General features: G+C 38.2%; 2 protein-coding genes across 5 annotated transcripts in view; one reads left to right on the plus strand and one right to left on the minus strand.

Moving 5' to 3' along the window:
* Positions 1 to 6710, plus strand: part of LOC124876247 (pecanex-like protein 1) — a 37871-nt gene extending 31161 nt beyond the window's left edge. Inside the window, exons 31-36 of the mRNA XM_047378862.1 lie at positions 1293 to 1440; positions 1530 to 1760; positions 2549 to 2823; positions 2911 to 3080; positions 3219 to 3607; positions 5221 to 6710. Of these exons, the coding sequence (XP_047234818.1) occupies positions 1293 to 1440; positions 1530 to 1760; positions 2549 to 2823; positions 2911 to 3080; positions 3219 to 3607; positions 5221 to 5373 (1366 nt within the window). The 3' untranslated portion in view covers positions 5374 to 6710. The remainder of the gene's footprint in view (positions 1 to 1292; positions 1441 to 1529; positions 1761 to 2548; positions 2824 to 2910; positions 3081 to 3218; positions 3608 to 5220) is intronic.
* Positions 1320 to 24007, minus strand: zgc:165604 (uncharacterized protein LOC792578 homolog). 4 transcript variants are annotated; one of them, XM_047378864.1, is made up of 8 exons: positions 16230 to 16383; positions 15380 to 15534; positions 14406 to 14472; positions 14154 to 14285; positions 12904 to 13059; positions 11486 to 11647; positions 11187 to 11412; positions 1320 to 1450 (listed from the first exon to the last, which is right to left on the minus strand). In XM_047378864.1, exons 1-7 carry the CDS (start codon positions 16291 to 16293, stop codon positions 11201 to 11203), a joined length of 948 nt encoding a protein of 315 aa, XP_047234820.1. In that variant the 5' UTR covers positions 16294 to 16383; the 3' UTR covers positions 1320 to 1450; positions 11187 to 11200. The 4 variants fall into 4 exon arrangements, with proteins under 4 accessions (XP_047234820.1, XP_047234821.1, XP_047234822.1 ...); XM_047378865.1 differs by lacking the exon at positions 1320 to 1450 and adding an exon at positions 23854 to 24007 and having other exon boundaries at positions 11085 to 11412; positions 16230 to 16340; XM_047378866.1 differs by lacking the exon at positions 1320 to 1450 and having other exon boundaries at positions 11085 to 11412; positions 11486 to 11614.
* Positions 24008 to 25756: the final 1749 nt, after the last annotated feature.

Consider the following 25756-nt stretch of genomic DNA (forward strand, 5'->3'; position numbering starts at 1 on the left):
TGCTCTAGAAAGAATCCTGGTGGTTCCAAGATTCTGTCATTCACGAATGATGGAGGCCACTGTGCTGACTGGGACCTTCAAAGCAGCAAAACATTTTCTGCATCCTTCCCCAGATTTGTGCTTTAAGACAATGCTGTCTCAGAGGTCTACAGACATTTCCTTTGTTTGGTGTTTGCGCTCTGAAATGCACTGTCGACTATTGGACCTGTTGGTGGGTGAATGTGGTTATTATGGCTAGACAAAAGCCCTCTGTGAATCCACACCATTTTCCATAATGATGAAGTAGAAGAAAAAATAAGCAATATTGTCTTTGTTTATAAATGAAAATGTGTGTCACGTGTTTGTATTCTGTCCATTTTTCTCTGAGTCCACTAAATAAAACCAAATTAGTAAATAGAGTCCACCTGTGTGTAATTTACTCTGTGTAAATGCAGCTGTTCTCTGAAGGTTTAAAGCAGGGCTACGTTCTAAAACAGCACATAAACATTCTGGCCTTTATGGAATACTGGTCAGAAGAAAGGCCCGGTTGACAGAAAACCATGAAAAGGCATGTTTGCAGTTTCCTACAAGCCATGTAGAGGACAGAGCAGCTCAGTGGAAAAAGGTCAAAAACACAAAATAATCCAGAAAACACTCTCCCTGTGGTGAAACATGGTAGTGGCACCATCATGCTTTGGGGATGCTTCATCGTGAAGCTGATGAGGATGAATGGAAAGATGGTTGGAGCTAAATACAGTGCAAACCTGTTGGAGGCTGCAGGCGAGGGAGAAAGTTCACCTTCCACCAGGAGAACAACCTGAAACGTGTAGACAAAGATGCATTGAAGTGGCTTAAATCAGTCTATGGGCATGTGCCTAAATGGCCCAGTCAAAGTCCAAACCTAAATCTAAAATTGTATTGAGGCACACCACTCAATCTAACAGTTTCAGTTGTTTTACAGAGACAAATGGTAAAAACAAATTCCATCTGTGGATATGCTAAGCTGGTAGAGACATACCCCAACAGACTTGCAGTCGTTAATGTAGTGGAAAGTGGTTTTACAAAGTATTGTGTGTTTACCTAATCTAGACCGATGAGCTCTGAATAGAAATGCATACCGCTCTTTTCAGTTTTTGTTTCCTTCCACTTTTCAATTATTCACTACTTTGTATAAAATGCGTTAAAGTTTGCAGTTGTAACGTTTGGAAAATATCAAGTGGTGTGAATACTTTTGCAAGGCATTGAGTTTTTATTAGTTACACTGTTATTACCGCACATATTAAATAAAAAAAGATTTTCTTTATTTTTTTCAGTTTGGAGCCATTCCTCTACGGCCTTCACGCCCTCTTCAAAGGAGACTTCCGCATCACGTCGCCCAGGGATGAATGGGTGTTTGCAGATATGGACCTACTCAACCGAGTTGTGGCGCCAGGAGTTCGGATGTCCCTCAAGCTGCACCAGGTAGCATTCCCTAAAACATAACAAAAACAACTTATCGTAAATGCTTAAATATTTTTCTGTCAGTGTTGTAATAACTATTCTCTTTGCAGGACCATTTTACATCTCCAGATGAGTATGAGGATCCGATGGTTCTTTATGACGCAATCACTGCCAACGAAGAAAAGATGTTGATTTCACATGAAGGTGACCCGGTGTGGCGCAGTGCCATTCTAGCAAATATGCCCTCGCTGCTGGCACTGCGGCACATTATGGATGACGGCAGCGACGAGTACAAGATCATCATGCTTAACAAGAGATTCCTCAGCTTCAGAGTCATCAAGGTCTTTGTTGTGTAGAAATATCTGATTTAGATGTAATGTTTCTAATTAAATGTGAACTACTTTATAAAGCAGTATTCCTATGCCGTATGGAATTTGACTTTGGCATTTTCAGTGTCAGGAAAAAGCAAAGGGTGTGGAAAAATATTTTTATTTCCAGACTTTATTCTCTATCCCATTGTCTAAATGTTGTTTCCTTCCTTTTCCCTCTCTTCCTATCTCCCTCCATCTCTTCATTCCTTTCTCATTTACTTCCTTCCTTCCTCTTGATTTCCCTGTGTCCTCCTCCTTTCCTTCTGTCCTTCCTCCCCTTGTGTAGTTTGTTCCTTCTCTGCTTATCCCTGTTGTTTCTTCCTCCCTTCCTTATGTCCTTTACTTCCATTTTTCCCTCCCATGTGTCCTATCTTTCTTTCGTCCCTTGTGTTCTTGCCTCTTTCTTTCATTGTCCTTTTGTTCTATCGTCTTAGTGTCCTACTTCCCTTCCTTTCTTTCCTGTTTTGTACCCCTCTTCCTTCTTTGTGTCCGTCCATCCTTCCTTCTATTTTTCAGTGTCTTGTTTTTGCACATTGGATGGTTAAAACCCGCCTGCTGTTAAATATTTGCAGTAAATTTCTATAAATGTAGCATTTGTTAGGTGAACGTAAAGGTCTGGGAATTCTGGAAAGTTGAATGTATGAAAGTATGGCTTTTCTATGTGAAAGTGTTTAGGAACCATGTATACAGGACATTTGAAATGTTTAAAATCAGAATCTTTTAAACCCCTGATTTGTCCTTTACGCTGCCCCCTGCAGGTGAACAGAGAATGTGTTCGTGGTCTGTGGGCAGGCCAACAGCAGGAGCTGGTTTTCCTGCGCAACCGTAACCCAGAGCGAGGAAGCATTCAAAACGCCAAACAGGCCCTGAGAAACATGATTAATTCCTCGTGCGATCAGCCCATCGGTTACCCGATATACGTGTCCCCCCTCACGACCTCGTACGCAGGGGGTCACAGCCAGCTCCGGTCGGTGTGGGGCGGCCCAGTCAGCCCCCACAACATTTACACTTGGCTCATCAGTAGCTGGGACCGGTACGTGGTTCCTGTTAGGTGCTGCTTTAAATGTGGACTCAGATCTTGCAGTGACGGTAATCTTAACTGTAGCGCGTCTCCCTGCAGGTTGCAGAAAGGTTGTGGTGCTGGCTGTAACAGCGGTGGAAACATTGAGGATTCTGACTGTGGAGGAGGCTCCACTTCCATTTCAACTAACCCAGCCATTCACACCACACAGAGTACTCCAGCCTCTAGCCTTCCCCAGCCACACATCACAACCGTCCAGCCCTCCATGGGTCAGATCTTTTGTTTGTTTTATGTATTTTGTAAAAGGAATGTCATCAGAAATCAAAAAGTAGCTTGAACATGTTCCATTGTTGTGCTTCCTTATGGATTAAGAATGAGCAAATTTTCAGTTTTTTTTTGCGTTTCAGGTACAGATAACCCTGCAGGCCCAACCCAGAGCTGGTCTCACCACCCTCAACCTCTCCCGTTAGCTCTACTCAGTCAGTCAGAGGGCAGGATGGAGGCTAGCCTGCTCTCATCTCTACAACGGACGTCCTCCATCCAGGGGCTGCTGGGTCAGCAGCTCTCCAGCTCCCAGCTCTCCTTCAGCAGCTCTATGGTTCCTCCACCTCTGCCTGCCCCGGAGCGCTTCTGCCCAGCAACGCTGCTGGAGAACTCAGGGCACAGAGTGGGCCAGAGGAGCGGCCTACACTACGAAAGCCATTTTGGCAAGTGGAGCTTTTCAGGAAGAAAGGGCTTTAACGGACCAGCCGCAGTGGAGATGGAAGGAGTGCCAGTACAGACGATACGCACACAGGTAAGAAGACAACAGCCCACATTATATTTTCACACAGCATTGTTTTAGGGTCATAAAAATTCTGTCTGGTCATTTTATTTTCTCTATCTTGTAGTGTACATCCTGTAAATGTCATTATTTGGTCTAGCAGCGATGGATGTCCTCCATGTGTTTTAAACCGTTTCTTGTTTATAATAAATATTTCTGAGGATTTTGTGTTCAAAGATTACTTGAATATGTTTGGGAATTGTGAAATATAAAGCATCTTATTCATAAAGTTGACATAAAAACACATTTGGAATGGAAGTATATAGAAATAATAGATTATATCCTTGTTAGCTAGAGACAATTATTAGAGGTACAGATCAGAAAATTAGAATATTGTGAAAAAGTTTTATATTTTTCGTCACTCATTTCAGAAAGTGAATACCGTTTATTTCTTGTAATTTTGATGATTATGGCTTACAGATTATATAAACCCAAAATCCATTACAATATCACATAAGAACAACAAAAAAGAAAATTTTAAACATAAATGTGGAGCTTCTGAAAATGATGTTAATTCCTATGCGCTCAATACTTGTATGGACTTCTTTTTTCATGAATTACTGCATCAATGCAGCGTGGCATGGAGGCGATCAGTCTGTGGTTCTGCTGAGGTGTAATGGAAGCTTCCTCTTGACAGTACGCCATAGATTATCTATGGGGTTTGGGTGAGGCTAGTTTGCTGGCCAATCAAGCACAGTAACACCATGGTTACTGGTCCTGGTTTTGGTAGCTTTGGCAGTGTGGCCAGGTGCCAAATCCTGCTGGAAAAAGACATCAGCATCTCAATACAGTTTGTCAGCAGAAGGAAGCATGAAATGCTCCAGATGTTCCTGTTAGATGTCTGCATTGGTTGTGAACTTCAAAGAACCCAGTGATCACTGACTGTTGAAATGTCACCCTGGACATCAAGCAACTCTATTTCACTCTGTGTCATGAATTTCTAGGTTGTTTTTGTTTTTTGGTTTTTTGTTACGATATCCGATATATTTTTCAGATGTATGTGTATTTTTGTTTGGACTCATGAGCTACAAATTGATGGCTGCCAAACAAAGAAAACTCAGACTAAACACAAAGGGATGAAAAAAATGAGAAATTCTAATGAAATTGGCCTGTGATGCTCAAATTCTTCATGTGAATGACTGAAGATGAAGAGATGAGCCATTCTGCTGAAGGAGCTGATCTGAAGAAGAAATACTCCAATGCTTTCTAACTAGCAGTCTTTTTACCTGGTTTCCAGAAAAATGGAGTATTTTAAAATGTATAGAGTATAAATATGCAAAGTCTTGAAATTGCACGGAGAATGTAGAAGTAGGTGGAGGACAAGAAACATGGAAAGGTATAAAGAGCTGGAGGATCTTTATAGTGTGAAAGCTTTATAGTATTTGCACCATTAGGGATCTGATTGCTCTGTAGGGAAGATGACTCATCACCATTTGCGCCGCAGCTTGTTACGCCATGTTGTTCTTTGTTTATAAACTCTTATAAACATGTCAGGGAAAAACACTCGAATCAGATTTAGCTTTTTTGTTGATTTTCAGCAGTGATTTATTTTTTCCTTTTTGTAATCAGTTTAATCTCTTTTACAGCCGCCTCCTCCTGTGCCACTACAAGAAGTCAGTCTGACACACGACCCCCTTGGAGCCACTCAGGCATTGGATCCGAGTCTGTTGGCTTCAGGGGACACTCCCACTCCAAAAGAGGAATCCACAGAGCTGCCTTTACTCGATCACCTTCGCTGAATTTGCACTGGTGACATTTTCTACAATGAAAGCACATCCTGAGATTGAATCAGACCCACCCTGACCAGACTCATTCCAGCTTCGGGACTCATTCCAGCAACCCTGGCTGAGATACTTCAGTGCAGCTGTGATCTGGGAAACCCCCCGGCTGAATCTGGGAGCGGACACATCATCTCACAGCGAGAGCAGTTCAGCATGTGATAGCAGGCTGAGGCTGTGGCACAGCAGACCCTGGAGTGAATTTAGCCAACTGGTTCATTCAGAAGTGAGGTTTCATAGTGAGATCTGATCATCCTCTCACCCTGTTTTCCTTTGTCTCTATGGACAACCTTTGGGTTGCAACAGAAATGACAGTCCAGAAAGGCCAGTGCAATTAAAAGGGATATTTTGGTTCAGGAGTGTTTATTTTTCTATACCGGAGAAAAGAATATAGCCTCTCCCTGTCTTTTACTTGACAGATGCAGTAGCAGAGTTTCTGTTTCACCAATTAAAAAGAGCTCAGCATGTTACTGTACAAGCAAGCGAAGGACATGTGGAAACCGTGAAAAGCCTTGTTTAGTCCCCCCCCCCCAATTATTGCATCCTGACTGGACCTACAGCTGAGTGTCAATATCTGACAGATCATATTGACAAACTTCAGGAGCCTCCACTTCACCCCTCTCCACCACACACCACATATAATCAGGAAGCGGAAACAAAGATAACACCCAGTCCTCGTTCCCTGGTTCGTTTCCTGCAGAGGTGCCTGGCGAGGTCAGCAGTTAACAGAAATATTCCCCTCGCCCCAAGCCGACGAGTAGTGCTTTAATGGCTAGTTTACAGATTATTTAGGCCTGTAAGAAGTCCTGAATTCGAAGGTGGAGATGTGGAAGACAAAAAATGGGACGGTTCTGGTCCAAGAGGAGGCTCACTTGTTTGTGAAAACCATGGGTCTAAAAATCCCATGAACTTGGGGGTGTCAGAAATGTCAAACCTTTAGTTTTCTGTAGGTTGTATGTCCTTTATTTGTTTTTTATTCTTTTTTGTCGTTTTACTTGAAGAATCCCAAGTTCCTCAGTGATTAAGACACACCGAGTTTATGTTTGTTTCATAAATGCTCAATAAAACCCTGACTGGTCAGATCCAGTCAGCTCCTAGATCTCCAGTCAGCAGGGATTGATGCTGCCCAGTGTGTGTGGGGGGGGGGGCAGTGTTCCCTCCGCCTCTCCCATTACTGTACTACTGCTTCTGCATCCCCTACTACTACTAATGTACCCAGTACTACTGCTGTTTCTTTAACAGTTTAATCCAGCGTTTTAGTTGGAACTTTACACCGCTGAATAAATGGTAAAATCAAAGGCGAAATATTTATTTGACAAACATTGTCTTGCAGATTGTCTTTTCTGGGCGGGGTTGTCTGTGTGGTGTGATGATGTATATTGCCTCCTGTCAACTGCATCCTCTCTCTTCCATCAGTTTGTCTAAAAGCATTTATCATTCTGCCAATGACAGTTGTGTTTATAGGGATAGATTTCATTTCTGAAGCAGGATTTTTGGAAGTACTGTTGCCCAGTAAGTTTCCTATTTTGAGATGCACTTATCAGATTTTTTTTCAGGCGGTTTGCAATGTCCAACAAGTTTTCTAAAGTCCTTGCCAACCACTGCTGATTTTAGTGGATAGCTAATTCTCCTTAAGAACCGTAATCAACTGTGTTTAAAATATTTATTTTCCAGCCTTCTTGACTAAAGTGGTCAATGATTTAAGAGTTCAAGAGACATTTAAGGATTAGACTATTTTTTTTTTTCTTTTTTTTTTTTTTTGTTAGAGACCAAATCATTATTGGGTTGACATCTTAAGCTGGCTTTAGCATTTTATATTAGCAGTAACTCAGGTTACCACGGCTAGTGTTACTAAAAATTGTCTGTGTTCACATTCTAGAGAATATAGATCTTTACCTTGACTCTTAGATTTTCACAAGGCTGCTAATATTTCCAAACGGACTAATGTTGAAAGCTCAAAAACAAGAGATTTGCTGTTATGTGTTCAGCCTTCCTGTTATCTGTGTTTAGTCATGCTCTCTCTCGATTTCCCGCAGCCTGAATGAACCACCAAAATGTCTGAACATATCGCAGAGGAAGCTTCTTGCATCTCTGCACTTAATTGCTATCTTTCTATTTGTTCTTAGTCTTATTCCTTCAGTAACTGCCTCCACACTGAAAAGTTGCTGAGCTTCAATCAGGGCCGAGGTATTTTTTCCATGCGTCTCTAGCTTTATGTGCTATCAGAGCGCTCCCTAAAGTATCAGGAAGGTTGCGAATGGGGAACCATGCCAGCGGCTGCTCAGAACTGGGTCTAAAACAATGGAAAAGTCCCATTTTAGTGAATGTGTAACATTGTGTTACTCTCAGAATGTTTGCGAAACATAATAAAATTGGCGTCTAAACAGCGTTGCTGTCGGGATGGAAGTGCATTTCTTATTGACCTTTTCATGTCGAGCATCTGTTACCGTCTTCTACTGCGCATCAGTACTTCACACAAAACTATTCCCAAAACCATCCCTTTAAGCCTGCAGTATAACTGGAAATATTCCTGAGAACTCCAACTGAACTTGTTTTTTTTCCCATTGCTGCGCTCTTTCACTGTGAAAATCTGTTTTATTGGATTGCAGGTAAACATGAAACAAAACTAAGTAGCTGGAAGCCCCTTCACATGCCCTCACATTAATTGCCAGATTCTGGTCTGTGGGGAGGGGGGTTGCAACATGGATTTTGGAGACAAACATAAGACTAAAAGTAAAGACGAAGAATTTCTCTTTAAAATAAAGGTCACTTCATTCTTGCTGGGTTGGAAACTGGATCACATTTGGTGTTTCGATTCTTCATGCTGTTTGTGAAATCACTCTCTTTGCTGCAGTCTTTGCTCCACTTTAAGTTCCTTACATTTTTTTTTTATCTTTTTAGCAGCTCTGACATTTTTTCTTTTTTTTTTCTTTCCAAATTTGCTGTGAGGAAGCTACAACCATCTCTCCCAGGACCTGGTAACAACACCATCAACTCAGGAAATACAGACTTGTCGATTAGTGCTGTTTTTTTTTTTTTATTTGCATCCAAAACAACGGGGAATTACGGGAACTTTTTTTTCCTATCTTTATTTGTCGGGAGACAGGAAAGCACAAGCTAACGGGCCGACCTGAGTGTCCAAAAGGGATTTCTGAATCTCTGAATTTATGTACAGCATGTTTGCTATATGAATATATATTTAAAATATAAATCTATTTTATTATTGGGTTCTGTTCTTCTCCATCAAAGACACTATATGCTGAGGTGCGGGGAGGCGCGAGACTCTGGATTTAACCCATCAACATGAAGAGCTGAAATGTGCAGTTTGGGAAAATCACTTAAAACGTCTTTTGGACAAGATGTCATTGTCCATCATCCCAGCTTTTCATTTTAGTTATTTTTGGGAGGGTGGTCTTTTATTTAAGAACTTAAAGTCAATGTTCTGTACAGTTTTTTTTTTGTGTTTTTTTTTTCTTCTATTTAAATTAAAGTTTCTCTTTGTTTGCAAACCTGTTGGTTAGAGTGATTTATTTTTGTTGTTTTATCTTGACTTTTTCATCAGTCTTTAACTTTAAAATGTTGAATATCTTGTGCCTTGTAAATGTATTCACACCTTGTAAACTTCTTCACATTTCCACGTCAAAATGATGCACTTAGTGTGAGTCCATCACGTAAAATTCCAATAAAGCACAGTGACGTTTGTGGTTATGATGTAATAAAAGGTGTTAATGTCAATGTAATTTTTAAAGAGCATTTAAATACAAAGTTGACCAAAGTTTTTTTGCAAAATTAAAAGGCATTGAAGATGAGGTAAAATAAATAGTAAGCAGTGATAGAGAAAATGAAATGAAAAATATAAACAGCTTCACAAGCAGTCAACAGACAGAAAAGACCCAAAGGGACCTATCTGTACTAGAATTAAAAGCCAATTTGAAAGAATGGATTTTAATCAGGATTAAAAAATTCTGAACATCAAGCAGCAGACTGTTCCTGACATCTAGCTGCCCTCTGTTCTTCAATGTGGACCACTGCTGCACTAAAAGCAGCTGGCTGGATGATTTCTCCAAAATAAGTCACTAATAACATTCTAAAGTGCATAATATTCTAACTACTGCAAAAAAAAAAAATGTATACAAGATTCATTAGTAAAACAAAGGTAAAGAGCACATCTTTGAGTTGAAGGACCATGAGATAACATTCAGCTTACATTCACCAAGTGACCAACAGGGCACCTCCCTAAAGTTAGCTGGTGGAAGTAATGAGGAAAAGGGGGAGTTTTCATGTTAAATGGCCAAAAGGCCGAAGTCAGAGATGACCTATCAGTATAATCCCAGTTTATTACGTTATAAACCGCTGACATCTGAAATGAGCAAACTAATAAAATATAAATGACCAGAGATCACCTACCGGCTAATAAACACCAAGGAGTCCATCATATTCTGCAGATTCACCGACAACGTTTTAGTCTTGGCACCCAAACAGCTCTGTTCAGTCACACGGTCGACTGACGCTCTGGGTGCACAGCAATAAAGTTTATAAATCCTAATAATGATTCCATAACGGCTTATAAAAGAATTGCTTACATGTTTGCAGCACCTGCTTCTCCGCTTTCAACTAATTTCTTCTCAGGACTTTACAAAGTGTAAATATTCTATGTTTACCCAGCCAGCTCCATCTCTCTGCAGTCACGGTGCAACACAGTAGGGATATGAGGGATCACTCTAAATTAAAGTGTAGTTTAAACAGGTGCTACATTTAAATGGCCTCCTACAAAGTTTTTGAATTAGAAGTATAGACAGAAAACATTATCTAAAAAAATATTTCCTCATGCTTACTTTTATTTTTTAAAAACATGAAATTCAGATTTTTTTTATCAAGATAAATTGCTAAAATAAGAGCAAAGTTCAGATAAATAAAAAAAATTCAAAGATGGACGTTCAAGATGTTGTCATGCTTCTGAATTGAGTCTGCACTTTAGGCATCAGTATTAAGGTGCCTTGCAAACATATTCAAAGTTCTTCACATTTTGTTTGTTTGTCCAACAGAAAACCAGTCGGGCAGGGAGAGCGTTAATTGGAGAAGCAGGTAAAAGGCCCGTAGTAACTGTGGAGGAGCTGCAGAGATGCACAGCTTTTCTTCCGTGAAGGCACAACTAATCTTGCCTTGATGGAAGAGTGATAAGAAGAAAGCTATCACTGAAGTCCCACTTGACAACTGGCAGCGAGCTACGTAGGAGAGCTACATATGTGATGGTGCTCTGATCAGATGAGACCAAAACTGACCTTTCTGTCCTACGTGCTAAATGTCCGGAGAATACAACTAACACGCCACGTCGCCCTAAACACACCTTCCGCCTGGTAATGGTGGTGGTGGAAAACATTTCTTTAGCGTGGATGGAGAAGCTGGTCAGTGGGAACATGGATGGAAATAAGTAGCTAAAGAAAATCTGTTAGAGGCTGCAAGAGACTTGAGATGGTGGCAGAGGTTCCCCTTCCAACAGGACAGTGAATGTCCCAGTCAAAGTCCAAACATAGATTCAACTGAGATAGGAACTGTAGGTATTTCCAATCTACTCCCTGAACTGAAACATCTCAGCTATTTCTGGTTATAATCATTTAGTTTTAAAGGCAAATGAAAAGTGCTCTACAAGTAAAACAAATAAAACACAACTATCAGAACTTAGATGTTGTTTATTTCACAATATGTCTTGCCGTACAGCTATGAGAAGAGCAAAAGCAAAGATGCACAAACGAACAAGTCCTTCATTTTAATACCTGATGCTGAGGCTTCAGACAAAGGAGCGTTTCATCAGGGACGGAGTGTAGCGTATCTCGTTGTAACACTCCTCTTCCTCTGATTTCCTGTCCCCCCTCGTCCCCCTCCCATCCTGCCCCGTGCGATGCAGCCACAGGACGAGCACCAGCAGAGCCAGCAGCACCAAACTCATCACCAGCGTGATCAGCACACCCGGCAGCAAGCCTGAGGGACTGTCTGGAGCTGCTGAGGTGCACAGAACAGATTTGATCAGAACGGTTTGAGAAAAACAAAGAGGATTAGAGGCGTTGAAACAGACCCTCATTGTTGTAAATGGCCAAGTTGACGTAACAGTTTTCTGTTCCCAGGACATTGGTGGCCGAGCAGCGATACAAGCCGGATGTCTGAGACGACACGTTGACAATCTGGACTGAGCCTGACAGCTCACCTGAGAGACAAGAGACACGTTGATGGCACTGAACTGGGAGAAAAGAAGAGTGTGTCATTAAATTAAAATAAAACTACAATGTTTTTATTTGGAAATAGAAGATTAATATACAAAGATTCAATATAAGCCACTTGATTTAAGCCACTTTGTACCTGGTTTGGGGGTAGCTTCACCTTCAACTTTAGTTTCATCAGACTACATGGCATGTCTGCAAAAATTCAACTCTTTGTCCCTGAGTGAACTTTTAAATTGTAATCTGGCTTATTATGCGTTTGGAGAAATGGCTTCTTCTTCCCTAAGTGGCCTTCAACCCATGTTTTTTCACGGGACTGGTTTCACTGTGGGTAACAACACTTTCTGCAGTCCTCTGGCTAAGATCCCTCTCCATCAAGCCACCCCTCCTGCTTCTTCTGTACCGTTGCATCATGGAGTCCAGCCTGCTGCATTGTGCTACTTGCTCCTTGACAATACTTTCTCTCAACAGTAAAAAAAAAATAGTAAAAACCACTTGTACATGTTCCAGTCCTCGTTAACAAAGCCCTGTTGATCAATCACGACTGACATCATCCTCATTCATATTTCTCCCTCCTCCCCTCCAGTCGTAGATACAGGCAGATATCCTTTAAAAAATTACACCATGGAAAGGGCTTTCTCCCCAAATGTGTGCCTTCATTTTACTGGGTGTGTATTAATCAGAAGCTTTTAAAGCCCATCATCATATGGGCTTTCACAAATTGTTTAAAGGCACAGTAATCTTATTGTATCTAAACTTTATATATAAAACCTTTGTAGTGGCTTTATTTACAATATGAAGCTGTACAGAAACATTGTATCCTTCTGGGCAGAATGACGTCCAGCACAAAGCCCCAACTTGGACTTATTACCCACACAGAGTAACAAGCAACAACGTTTACAAACAGTTTCATCAGAACTGTTTTACAGATGTTTTGGGAAATCTATGACTGGTTTTGTGTTGTGGTGGATAATTCGGCCACTCCTCTTTACCAGCACTTCCTGGCAGAAAACATACGGTTTTCCATGGAACATTATCGGTAAAATAAAATAAATGCATGGCCGACAACATCGACAGTTTGAAGTCAATCTTCAGGATTTTTCTTCCAGCTCTATTTGCAGTAATTGTAATCTACATCACCTCAGGTTCTCTTTCAGAATGTTAAAAGACTGGGATATCTGCATAATATAATTAGATAAATTAGTAATGTAAGATCATTATCTCAGCGGCAAATTCACAAATACTGTAGTCGAGCGCACAGGAGTAGGATACCGACCCTCCATGTTGATGGGAAGTGAAATTTCCTCAGGGGTCACTTTCTTCCAGCGGATTTTTGGAGGGGGGACACCCTCTTCCACCGAGCAGGACAGCCTCACGCTTCCTCCCATGTCAATTGCTCCGTCCCACTCGCACACAGGCAGCGATGGTGGCTCTGCAAACATCAGTCAATAGGTCCAGCACTGTTTCCTTTGTAGACTTGTATTTTTAGCAGAGAATAGTTTACTTTTGTATTTAATTGTCTTTCAGTTGTTACTTCCGGTTACTACCATACAATACTACTAACCATTTCCCACCTTAAAGATTTCTTCTATTTTTGCTTTTTTGTCACAAATTTTCAGATAATCTAAAAAAACAAATCAGATGAAAAAGTGTTTTGGTTTAATTTATCAAAGAAAAAAGCTGTCTAAGCTAACCTTGCTGTATGTGAAATTCATTTGTAATAAATCATGAATTAAATGCTTAACCACGTTGTGGTTCAGTTTTACGAGCCACACACAGGCCTGATTAAAGTCAGCTCTTTAGAATCAAGAAATCACTTAAATAGAACCTGTCCGACAACTTGAAGTAGGCCAAAAACTGTCTATGGTTGTGGTAGTGTGATGGTCTGGGGCTACTTTGCCTTTTCAGTCACTAAACTACTTGGGTCATGCAGCAGTCAAACGATCCGAAGCACACCAGCAAGTTCACCTCTGATTGACTTAAATAAACAACATGAAGGTTTGAGTGGTGGCCTAGTCAAAGTCTGGATTTAAATCTAACTGAGAGGCAGTGGCATCCTCTCAGACAGGCTGTTCAAGCTAAAAAAAACTCATGTTTAAGCTCCAATGTGTCTGAATCAAAACAATTCTGTTAAGAGGAGGGGGATGACAGTGTCTCAACCAATAATAAGGTTTAGGGGGAAATTATATTTTCACACAAGACCAAGCTGGTTTGGGTAGTTTTTCCCTTAATTAATGAAACACCCATTTAAAAACTGTATTTTGTGGATTTAAAATATTTGAATCTTTCTTCACAAGGCTTTAATATAAGGCTTTAATATATATATATATATATATATTCAGACTGAACTGTGATTTTGTTTCACATATTTTGTTTAAATAAGTGTTCAAAATGAAAATAACTTTAATAAAAAGATTAAATATATTTGGTTGTACAGTTTGCAGTAAAATCAAAAAATAATAACTCCTTATCTTTTGTGATCTCAAAGCACCCCCATCTGTTTGGATCTGACTGGGAGGCACTTACCCAACACACTGAGTAGCAGCTCTCCTACGTCGGGATCTGCGGTGTCTGGTGGATTGTTGACCATGCAGCGGTAAATTCCCCCGTCGGAAACTTGTGTGTCATTTAATATGATGTCTGCACTGAATGGAAGACCTGCAGTTGGTTTACAGGAAATAATGAGGATTAACCTCGCTTTAATTTTGATTTATACTTTATAGTGGAAATGCATTGAAGGCAGCATAACAAAGCACCTGGTTTAGCACGTGATTGTACCTGTAAAATGCACCCGGCCAATGAGGGAGGGGTTTTTAATGACCTGCCCGTGGTCAAACACTATCACCTAAAACAGGAGAAATAGAAAAACACTTTTCAGAAAAAACATTCTTTACTGTAATTACAGCTGATTCCACTTCTCAGGTCAGTGTTTCTAATACAGTGCTTTGCAGAAGTATTCTGTATCTTTCTCACATGTAACAACCACAAACTTCAACGCATTCATCGCGTTAGCATTCAGTTCCATTTATTCTAACACCCCTAAATTAAATCCAGAGCAACTAACTGCCCTCAGCAGTCACCGGATTTGTAAATAGAGTTAATTTGTGTATAATTTAATCTCATTGTGAATCGATCTCTTCTTTGAAGAACTCAGAGGTTTGTTAGAGAACATCAGAGAACAACTATCATCATGAAGACCAAGGAGCAAAGCAGACAAGTCAGGGAGAAAGTTGTGGAGAAGTTTAGGTCAGGTTTCACGGTTTGCTTAAAAACAATATCCTGAGTTTTGAACTTTTCACGAAGCACTGTTCAATTCATCATCCGAACATGGAACTCTACAACTGCAAACCTACCAAGATGTGGATGTCCACCTAAACTGATTTGGCATGGAAAGGACCAATCAGAGAAGCAGCCAAGATGCTTTCATGAAAGAACCACAGGAATACAGCTGTTGCAGGTAGGGGTCAAGAAGAGGACACAGAAAACATGTGGAAGAAGGTGGGACCAAAAGTGAGATTTTTTTGGCCTACATGCTATGCTTGGCAGAAAACCGTCACTGCACATCATCCTGAAAACACCTTCCCCTTGGTGAAACAAGGTGGTGGCAGCATCATGCCACTATAACATAAAATCTCATTACGATACCTTGACGTTTGTGGTTGTAATGTGTCAAAATGTGACAATGTTTAAGGGATATCAATACTTTTGCCAGGCCCCTGTATATTCAGATGTTATATATTAAAGAGGAAAACCTGCACTGGGGTCTTTGGGCTGGAGAAAGGAGCCAGAGTCCAGATTACATTAAGGCTGGAGAAGTCGGAGAAGGTGAAAAAGGAGCAGGGCAGGAGAACCGAATCACCTCGAACCACCTCCAGACTGGATTCCCTCATGATTATCCTGAGAGCAGCTGGAAGTGGGTCAAATCACATCCGTCGCACACAAGTCTTATTTCCACATTTTCATCATGTTTCAGTTTTATCAGTTTGCTTTGAATTTCTCTAGTTCTCCTGTTAAAACCGGTCCCCCCCCCCCCACTTCACTTCATTACTGCATTAACGAACCTCCTCCTCCTCTGTCATCCCCAGGCCTTTTGTGTGAGTGTGATAGGGAGCTGCGTATCAGCTGTTAATTACTCTTGACAGTTTTGATGGTGAGCCAAACTAATCACCGACAAAGTGGAACAACAGACCACTTCACTGGGAAGCATTTGTGAAAACAGAACGACGATTCACAGAATTGTTTAGAAAAAGATCACCAGATATAGCCTTTAGAGAAGCCTATATAATAAAAATGTCAACCCATAATCTGGATTTGGATTTAAAACTGGATCAGAACAGGACAGATGTGAATGCATATCAGTTTACCTAAAGAATTTTGTCCAAAACCCCTGCCAGGAACAATATCAATTAGGTTTTCAGCATAATGAAATGCTCACCTGGTGTATCTTGAGCCATTTTTATATAAAGAAGTCAAACTGTTTAGAATTAAAGAAAATAAACACTGGTTACTGCAGTCTATCTATCTAAACATTTGCAAATTCTGCAGCCTCTAGTAGCATATATTTCCTATGTTTGTCTTAAGACAACAAACACGCCGACTCACTTTTCTGCCGAGCTGCAAAACACGCACACAAGGTCCAGATAATCCACCTTCCCGAAGAACCCATGATGGACAGGGTAGAAAGAAGGGCTGTGCTTTCTCACTGCTTAAAAACTTGTGGCACAAAATAGGACAACAAATAAGCATGCATGATTAATCTGCTGAGCAATGTGACCAACCCCACCTCCCTCTGTCCTATCTCCCCCTGTTTCCCCCCTCTGATTGGACATAGACAATTTGAGTTGTCAGGTAAACAACTGCAGGGCTGTCACAATCAACTGTTTATGCCCCAAAAACTGCAGTGGTGCCTTTGAGAATTAATCAGCGTAGCACAAAGTAATTTGAAAAAAGTAAAGTGAATTGAATTGAATAGTCTGCTCTATGTAGAGTGTTTTTATTAAACTGCAAACTGTGGGGATGTCTGCTACTGTCAGCGGCTCAAAAACTGCAGAACATTTTTAAAGACGTAGCCAAGCAGGAGCGGGGACCACTGATAATCCCGCTCGTTGATTTGAAACCTAATCATAGATTGAAACAAAAAAATAGAGACACAATTATGGTCAACCTGCTGGCCCACGGACTCCTGTCCTGATGGATCCAAGTACTGTAAAAAAGCATTTCTACAGTTACAGACTTTATTCAGTTTTTTTCTCCTGAAGATAACCTGAGTAAATACAACATACAAATGAAGATCTTCTGATTATTAAGAGATAAAATCTATCCAGTAATCAAGTAAGCTGTAAAGCTTTTTCTCCATGTTCTTTACGTACCGAGGAATCAAGAAAAGAAATGAAAGCCTATGAATAACGGCTGTGGTGGCTGTTATATATAGGAGGTTAGATACACTGGTGGTAAGGAAATTATTGATTTGTAAATGAAAACATACCAGTGCAACAGTCTGCTTGGACATTGTAGGCCAGTTAACCAAAGAGTAGAAAATGCAATGGCATCTTGTGATGAAACCCACTGCTCCATGATAAAAGTGTGAAACAACTGAAAGGAGCCAAAAGGAGCATTCAAATAAATAATGAGGTAAGAAGGTGGCTGCAAGAAGTCTTTTTTTCCATGTTAAATGATTTATTACTAGAAAAGAACCGTTGCTTTTTTTCTTAAGCAGCCAGATTTTCCTTCATGGTAATTATTTACTTGCAAAGATAAAAGGGGTCTTATAAAACAAGTTTCAGATGTAGAATATCTTAGTGTCATTTTGGATTCCCCACAAGAATGTCAAGATATTTAGCAGATAAACCTAGATCTTCAGACTAATCAGAGACGATCTGCCATTTTATACATTCATGCATTTATTTTCTCCCATTTAAAATGACTGTGAAACCTTTTACTAGCAAACAGCTGAAAATGATGAACTTTGATTATAGCGTTATATTCCTGAACCTTAAATGTGTTTTATATTATGGCAAAGCCCAGTTGTACCACTTAAAGTTACTGGCTCAGGGACCCGCGGAGCAGGGGTGTCCGAATGTGGCCCAGGGAAAGTTTTGTGCGGTCCCAAACCCGGAAATCAAGAATTGGTCTGCTAGGACAGACAGGTGATGCAATTAGTAAGAGATTTTCACAGATCTGCAACAAATTGAATTTTTTTCATACAAAAAAGTATTTGTCTTTCTTTAATTTTTGCTTTCACTTTGAATTTCCAGCAGAATAGATCCTCAAACATCCTGTTTCGTTTGCTCAAAAACAGACCATGGAACAACCATTAATCAGTAAGATCAGCTCAATATTGCAACTATTTTTCAAAGGAGTGACCCACATCCTGTTTTTATTGCAGAAAATAGACAAAAAATAATTAAAGTAACAGACAATCAACCATAAAATCTAGCCCATTAAATGTCTTTGTCCATTTCACAGAATTATTGCATATTTAGTTTGTTGTTAAAAAATTAAAGAAAAAAGAAATCACCCAATAAATACTCAGCTGTATTTAATTAAGAAAATGTGATGCTTGCAAGAATATTCAATTCAATTCACTTTACTTTTTTCATCCCAAAGGGAAATTAAATGTTTTTGTGGCTCATATTATGCAGGTTTCCTCAAAGAGCTGCTGTAGATGTTTTTATCCCTACCAATTAGGGATAAAAGCAGAGGCATCCATCTATTAATCAAGTGTGTTATTTCGTCCATTAAAATTATTGGTACTACTGAATCAAGTTTGGGGAATATTTCTATTCCCAAATAAGTCAAGTGGTCTAGTACTTAAATGGGAATTCTTTTGGTAGTAAGTTTTACCCTTTTTCTTAAAGTAGCAAAGAAGAGGATTTGGTGTAATCTGATGTCTGCCTTTTTATTTTTAGTGCCTTTTTATACCAATTTCTCAAACATAAAAGCTTGACCATTTACCTCAAATAACTTTCTTTCTGGGGCTGCACGGTGGTGCAGATGGTAGCACTGTTGCCTTGCAGCAAGAAGGTCCTGGGTTTAATTCCCGGCCTGGGGTCTTTCTGCATGGAGTTTGCATGTTCTCCCCATGCATGCGTGGGTTCTCACCAGGTACTCTGGCTTCCTCCCACAGTCCAAAGACATGCCTGTTAGGTTAATTGGTAACTCTAAATTGCCTTTAGGTGTATGAATGAATGAATGTGTGCGTGGTTGTTTGTGTGTTGCCCTGCGATGGACTGGCAACCTGTCCAGGGTGAACCCTGCCTCTCGCCCATAGACTCCTGGAGATAGGCACCAGCGCCCCCGTGACCCACTATGGAATAAGCAGTAGAAAATGACTGACTGAACTTTCTTTCTGTTAATATGGTAGCGTTTTGGACCAGGTGATGGTCTCAAAGTTTCTATGCTTATCCTTTGCTAATTTTTTTTTTAATTATACAATTTCTCTTTGTTCAACATCTTGCTAATTTCTAAACCAGTAAAACCTCCGTTTTCTTGGCATAGCAAATCCCATTAACTTTGAGATTTTGAACTAAAATCATTTGTAGTGGAATTTTTTTGCAGCTTCTTGTGGAGAACCACATTTAGATCTGGTTTAAAAAAAGTGTTTTTATCTTCCCACTGTACGGCTGTCATGTATGGATTCAAGGCAGTGAAAGATCTGAGGCTGTCAGTGGTGTAAATAAATATTCAAAGACAAGTTCTTGACACCGGCAGTGAGCCGAGCGATGATAAGGAGATCCTCGGGTCCGACTTGTAGGGCAAACAAAATGCAGTCAGAGCTTCTTTTTGATGGATTTACATAAAATCTGTTTGTGACTCACATAGGTTGATTTCCTGCAAAGTTTTCCTGTTATCATCCAAATATGTTAAGCCCACAACAAACCGTCGGGAGTGAGCCTCAAAGTGATGCCACGAGGGCCACAAATTTAAAGCCAGTCAACGTGTCAGGATTAATGAGTGTCATATAGCTGCCTTAATCAGCTTCATGCATGTAGGAACATTGATCATTAGCAGGAAGTTACAGCTGTTTGTGCTCTAATGATTTACTATGAAGCCAAAAAAAAGCTGTAGTCAGGATAACCAGACTCAAGGAGGTCCAGCAGAGAAGCATGCGCCCTTTTCTGTGGAGGACCGATCCTGACAAAATTAAAAATAAAAGCAGAAATATATATATTTTGTTTTTCCTTTTCCTTAGACATGCATTTTCATCAAGAAATGTATATATTTTGTTTTTCCTTTTCCTTAGACATGCATTTTCATCAAGAAATGTAAATATTTTCTTTTTCCTTTTCCTTAGACATGCATTTTCATCAAGAAATGTAAATATTTTCTTTTTCCTTTTACTTAGACATGCGTTTTAATCAAGAAATGTATATATTTTGTTTTTCCTTTTCCTTAGACGTGCATTTTCATCAAGAAATGTAAATATTTTCTTTTTCCTTTTCCTTAGACATGCATTTTCATCAAGAAATTTATATATTTTCTTTTTCCTTTTCCTTACACATGCGTTTTAATCAAGAAATGTATATATATATATTTTTTCCTTTTCCTTAGACATGCGTTTTAATCAAGAAATGTAAATGTTTTCTTTTTCCTTTTCCTTACACATGCGTTTTAATCAAGAAATGTAAATATTTTCTTTTTCCTTTTCCTTAGACATGCGTTTTAATCAAGAAAGGTAAATGTTTTCTTTTTCCTTTTCCTTAGACATGCGTTTTAATCAAGAAATGTATATATTTTGTTTTTCCTTTTCCTTAGACGTGCATTTTCATCAAGAAATGTAAATATTTTCTTTTTCCTTTTCCTTAGACATGCATTTTCATCAAGAAATGTAAATATTTTCTTTTTCCTTTTCCTTAGACATGCATTTTCATCAAGAAATGTATATATTTTCTTTTTCCTTTTCCTTAGACATGCATTTTCATCAAGAAATGTAAATATTTTCTTTTTCCTTTTCCTTAGACATGCGTTTTAATCAAGAAATGTAAATATTTTCTTTTTCCTTTTCCTTAGACATGCATTTTCATCAAGAAATTTATATATTTTCTTTTTCCTTTTCCTTACACATGCGTTTTAATCAAGAAATGTATATATATATATTTTTTCCTTTTCCTTAGACATGCGTTTTAATCAAGAAATGTAAATGTTTTCTTTTTCCTTTTCCTTACACATGCGTTTTAATCAAGAAATGTAAATATTTTCTTTTTCCTTTTCCTTAGACATGCGTTTTAATCAAGAAATGTAAATATTTTCTTTTTCCTTTTCCTTAGACATGCGTTTTAATCAAGAAAGGTAAATGTTTTCTTTTTCCTTTTCCTTAGACATGCATTTTCATCAAGAAATGTAAATATTTTCTTTTTCCTTTTCCTTAGACATGCATTTTCATCAAGAAATGTATATATTTTCTTTTTCCTTTTCCTTACACATGCGTTTTAATCAAGAAATGTAAATATTTTCTTTTTCCTTTTCCTTAGACATGCGTTTTAATCAAGAAAGGTAAATATTTTCTTTTTCCTTTTCCTTAGACATGCATTTTCATCAAGAAATGTATATAAATTTTCTTTTTCCTTTTCCTTAGACATGCATTTTCATCAAGAAATTTATATATTTTATTTTTCCTTTTCCTTACACATGCGTTTTAATCAAGAAATGTAAATATTTTCTTTTTCCTTTTCCTTAGACATGCGTTTTAATCAAGAAAGGTAAATATTTTCTTTTTCCTTTTCCTTAGACATGCTTTTCATCAAGAAATGTAAATATTTTCTTTTTCCTTTTCCTTAGACATGCATTTTCATCAAGAAATGTAAATATTTTCTTTTTCCTTTTCCTTACACATGTGTTTTAATCAAGAAATTTATATATTTTCTTTTTCCTTTTCCTTACACATGCCTTTTAATCAAGAAATGTATATATATTTTCTTTTTCCTTTTCCTTAGACATGCATTTTCATCAAGAAATGTATATATTTTCTTTTTCCTTTTCCATACACATGCGTTTTAATCAAGAAATGTATATATATATATTTTTTCCTTTTCCTTAGACATGCATTTTCATCAAGAAATGTAAATATTTTCTTTTTCCTTTTCCTTAGACATGCATTTTAATCAAGAAATGTATATATTTTGTTTTTCCTTTTCCTTAGACATGCATTTTCATCAAGAAATGTATATATTTTCTTTTTCCTTTTCCTTACACATGCGTTTTAATCAAGAAATGTATATATATTTTCTTTTTCCTTTTCCTTAGACATGCATTTTCATCAAGAAATGTAAATATTTTCTTTTTCCTTTTCCTTACACATGTGTTTTAATCAAGAAATTTATATATTTTCTTTTTCCTTTTCCTTAGACATGCATTTTCATCAAGAAATTTATATATTTTCTTTTTCCTTTTCCTTAGACATGCATTTTCATCAAGAAATGTATATATTTTCTTTTTCCTTTTCCTTACACATGCGTTTTAATCAAGAAATGTATATATATATTTTTTTTCCTTTTCCTTAGACATGCATTTTCATCAAGAAATGTAAATATTTTCTTTTTCCTTTTCCTTATACATGCATTTTAATCAAGAAATGTATATATTTTGTTTTTCCTTTTCCTTAGACATGCATTTTCATCAAGAAATGTATATATTTTCTTTTTCCTTTTCCTTAGACATGCGCTTTAATCAAGAAATGTATATATATTTTCTTTTTCCTTTTCCTTAGACATGCATTTTCATCAATAAATTTATATATTTTCTTTTTCCTTTTCCTTACACATGCGTTTTAATCAAGAAATGTAAATATTTTCTTTTTTTTTCCTTAGACATGCGTTTTAATCAAGAAAGGTAAATATTTTCTTTTTCCTTTTCCTTAGACATGCATTTTCATCAAGAAATGTATGTATATTTTCTTTTTCCTTTTCCTTAGACATGCATTTTCATCAAGAAATGTAAATATTTTCTTTTTCCTTTTCCTTAAACATGCATTTTCATCAAGAAATGTAAATATTTTCTTTTTCCTTTTCCTTAGACATGCGTTTTAATCAAGAAATGTATATATTTTGTTTTTCCTTTTCCTTAGACATGCATTTTCACCAAAATTTATATATTTTCTTTTTCCTTTTCCTTACACATGCGTTTTAATCAAGAAATTTATATATTTTCTTTTTCCTTTTCCTTACACATGCGTTTTAATCAAGAAATGTATATATATTTTCTTTTTTCCTTTTCCTTAGACATGCATTTTCATCAAGAAATGTAAATATTTTCTTTTTCCTTTTCCTTAGACATGCATTTTCATCAAGAAATGTAATTATTTTCTTTTTCCTTTTCCTTAAACATGCATTTTCATCAAGAAATGTAAATATTTTCTTTTTCCTTTTCCTTAGACATGCATTTTCATCAAGAAATGTAAATATTTTCTTTTTCCTTTTCCTTAGACATGCGTTTTAATCAAGAAATGTATATATTTTGTTTTTCCTTTTCCTTAGACATGCATTTTCACCAAAAATTTATATATTTTCTTTTTCCTTTTCCTTACACATGCGTTTTAATCAAGAAATGTATATATATTTTCTTTTTCCTTTTCCTTACACATGCGTTTGTTCTTTTGACATTTCCTCGTCTCTCTTTTTCCTTTACCCTATGCATTTCTGCTTCATTATGGAAATGAGGAGGGCTGCCTTCTTCTCTCCAGCTCCTCTACTATTGGTCAATAAACAGGAAGAAGGAGGATCCATGTGCAGGCCGAGGGTGTGTCCCAATTCAGGGGCTGGATTCTTCCAAGTCCGTACTTGCGGGCCGATTACGTCACAGCGCCGAGCGGAAGGTCTGTCAAATGCTGCCAACAAATGTGTCCCAGGGCCCTGTCCCAATACCCACACTACACCCTTGTGTCCCTGAATTGCGCGTTCCCGTTGATGGGTTCGAGTGTGTAGTGTGTCCCAATTCTCCAGAGTGGTCCTTAGCCCCGCCCCCTTTGTGCCCTCAATCCACACTTCGACGAAGCCCGCATCTAAGCGGACTTCGTCGAAGTATATTACCCACAATTCACTGCTGCAGATGACGTCCTGAGCAAAAACCAATCACAACCATCAACGTAATCAGCCATCAAATCAGAATAATAACTGCGTAAAGTAGCCGACAGATATAGATTTTTTTACTGGTTTTCCAGGCTCAACATTGTAAGATACCACTGGGTTCAGAGTGAGTCTGGGCAGTCAGTAGGCCATAACACGGAAGTTACCTTTCAAACAAACACGGGCGTGACGAGAGTCTGGTGTACAAGCCTCCTTCGCTTCCTGCACTTTCTTCTCCTCAAAACAATTTCTTGTTGCAGTTTTAAAATATTTTTTTAGCAGCAAGACTGTGAAAACAACACCGGTTCCCGCCCTTTTTGATGTTGCAGTTACGGTGCAGAGGTGCAAGTCGATGAAACACTGTCCCAATTCTCCAATTTTGCACGCTTGTAACCTGCGCACTTCAACCCTTACATGCACTTGTACAAAGTACACACTTTATAGAAGGGCGTAGGGTGTAGTGTGTGTATTGGGACATATCTTGACCGGCATTGTCTTTCCGCCACCTGTTATCTGTTTGTGGCGACTGAAAGTGGATATTAAGCGTTTAGTAGGTATGTGTTGAATAACTAATATAAAACTGAATATTTTTTGGACATTTTTGACATTTTAAGTCAATGTAGGCATTACTTATTGACTGTTTTGCCACAGTTCTCTAAGAAAAACATTTTAATGCAGTGCTCTTTCACTTTTCCTTGTACACAAAAAAATACACATTCGCCTACTGTATTTTTAAGAACTTACTTAGTGGAGTGTTAATTTCTTGTGCTGTAGTTATCCGATATGAGTTTACCTGATGATAATACAAGAAAAAAGGGTGTGTTAATCAGTGTTTAGTAGTTATTGTAAATAAATAATGTAGTTATAAAAAACAACTCTGGCTTGATGCTGGTTGGTAATAAAATTAAATGTAAAATAATGATCTTTTCTTGCTATGATCCAGTGCAAATTAAGGAATAATGGAAGGAATTAATCAACTGTTTAACTCTAAAGCTGCTCATCATCTAATATTACAGGTCAGTTGAAACAAAAAATAATGTATTAGCTATGAGTCTTTTAAGAGAGTAAAGAAGTGTCGCCATCTGCTGGACTGAAGGTCTAGTGCAGTTTTCTTCTTCCCCATACGTCATTAGGCTGATTTAAATAAATGGTCCATGGCCTTTCTGAGCAATGGAAACAGAAGGCCCCCAAATTCTCCTGGTTTTCTTTTACCTGTGTAAAACAAATCCTGGGGTTTTAAGTCCCGGGGTTTTTGGTGGAAATGGGGCTGTGGAATCAAAGGGGACTGAATACAAATGCAAATCATACTTTACTGTAGACTTTTGTTTGTAAAAACCTTTTGAAAAACATGTTCTATTTTCCTTCCTTTTCACATTTATGTGCAACCTTGTGTTAATCTATTACTTAAAATCCCAATAAAATACTTTAAAGTTGGTGGTTACAACACGGTAACGTAAAAAAGTTAATGGAGTACTGATACTTGCATGGCACTAAAGGATGTAATTAACAAATGTCTAAACTATGCACTGGATGTTTGAACTCTCTTTTAAAAACAGCTGTACATTAAAATGTCCAATTGACCAAGAAAGTGGCATGTAGATAATGAGTCTTTTAGTCTGTGTTTTTATTGTACTCCTATACTGCTGATAACATCTAACCGCTTAGAGCTCCTTTTCTCAATTTATATAAAGTTCCTAGTGACGCTGCAGTTGTTTTCTTGCAAACAGAGAAAATAGCAACTGTGAAAGAATGGCCACATTATGTTATTCAGACACTTCTTCACACAAAAAGCCCAAACACCAGACAATTGCTGACCTTGACTGTCAGCCCAAGTCTCATAGTTTAGGCTCAGCCAAATGCTTTTAACACTTCACAGGAGACATTACATACTTTTCTTATCATTATTTGTCTCTATTACTCCTCATAATTACCCTACTTATAGGCTGGAGAACATAACTTCACTTCACAAACTACTGTCTGCATACCTGCAGAGCAACAACATCACACCAGACCACGTCAGAGTGTGCCTTGATGCGCATTCGATGTACAGCACAAAATGTCTTCAACTTC

Source organism: Girardinichthys multiradiatus, chromosome 11, assembly GCF_021462225.1.
Source record: "Girardinichthys multiradiatus isolate DD_20200921_A chromosome 11, DD_fGirMul_XY1, whole genome shotgun sequence".
Taxonomy (NCBI): domain Eukaryota; kingdom Metazoa; phylum Chordata; class Actinopteri; order Cyprinodontiformes; family Goodeidae; genus Girardinichthys; species Girardinichthys multiradiatus.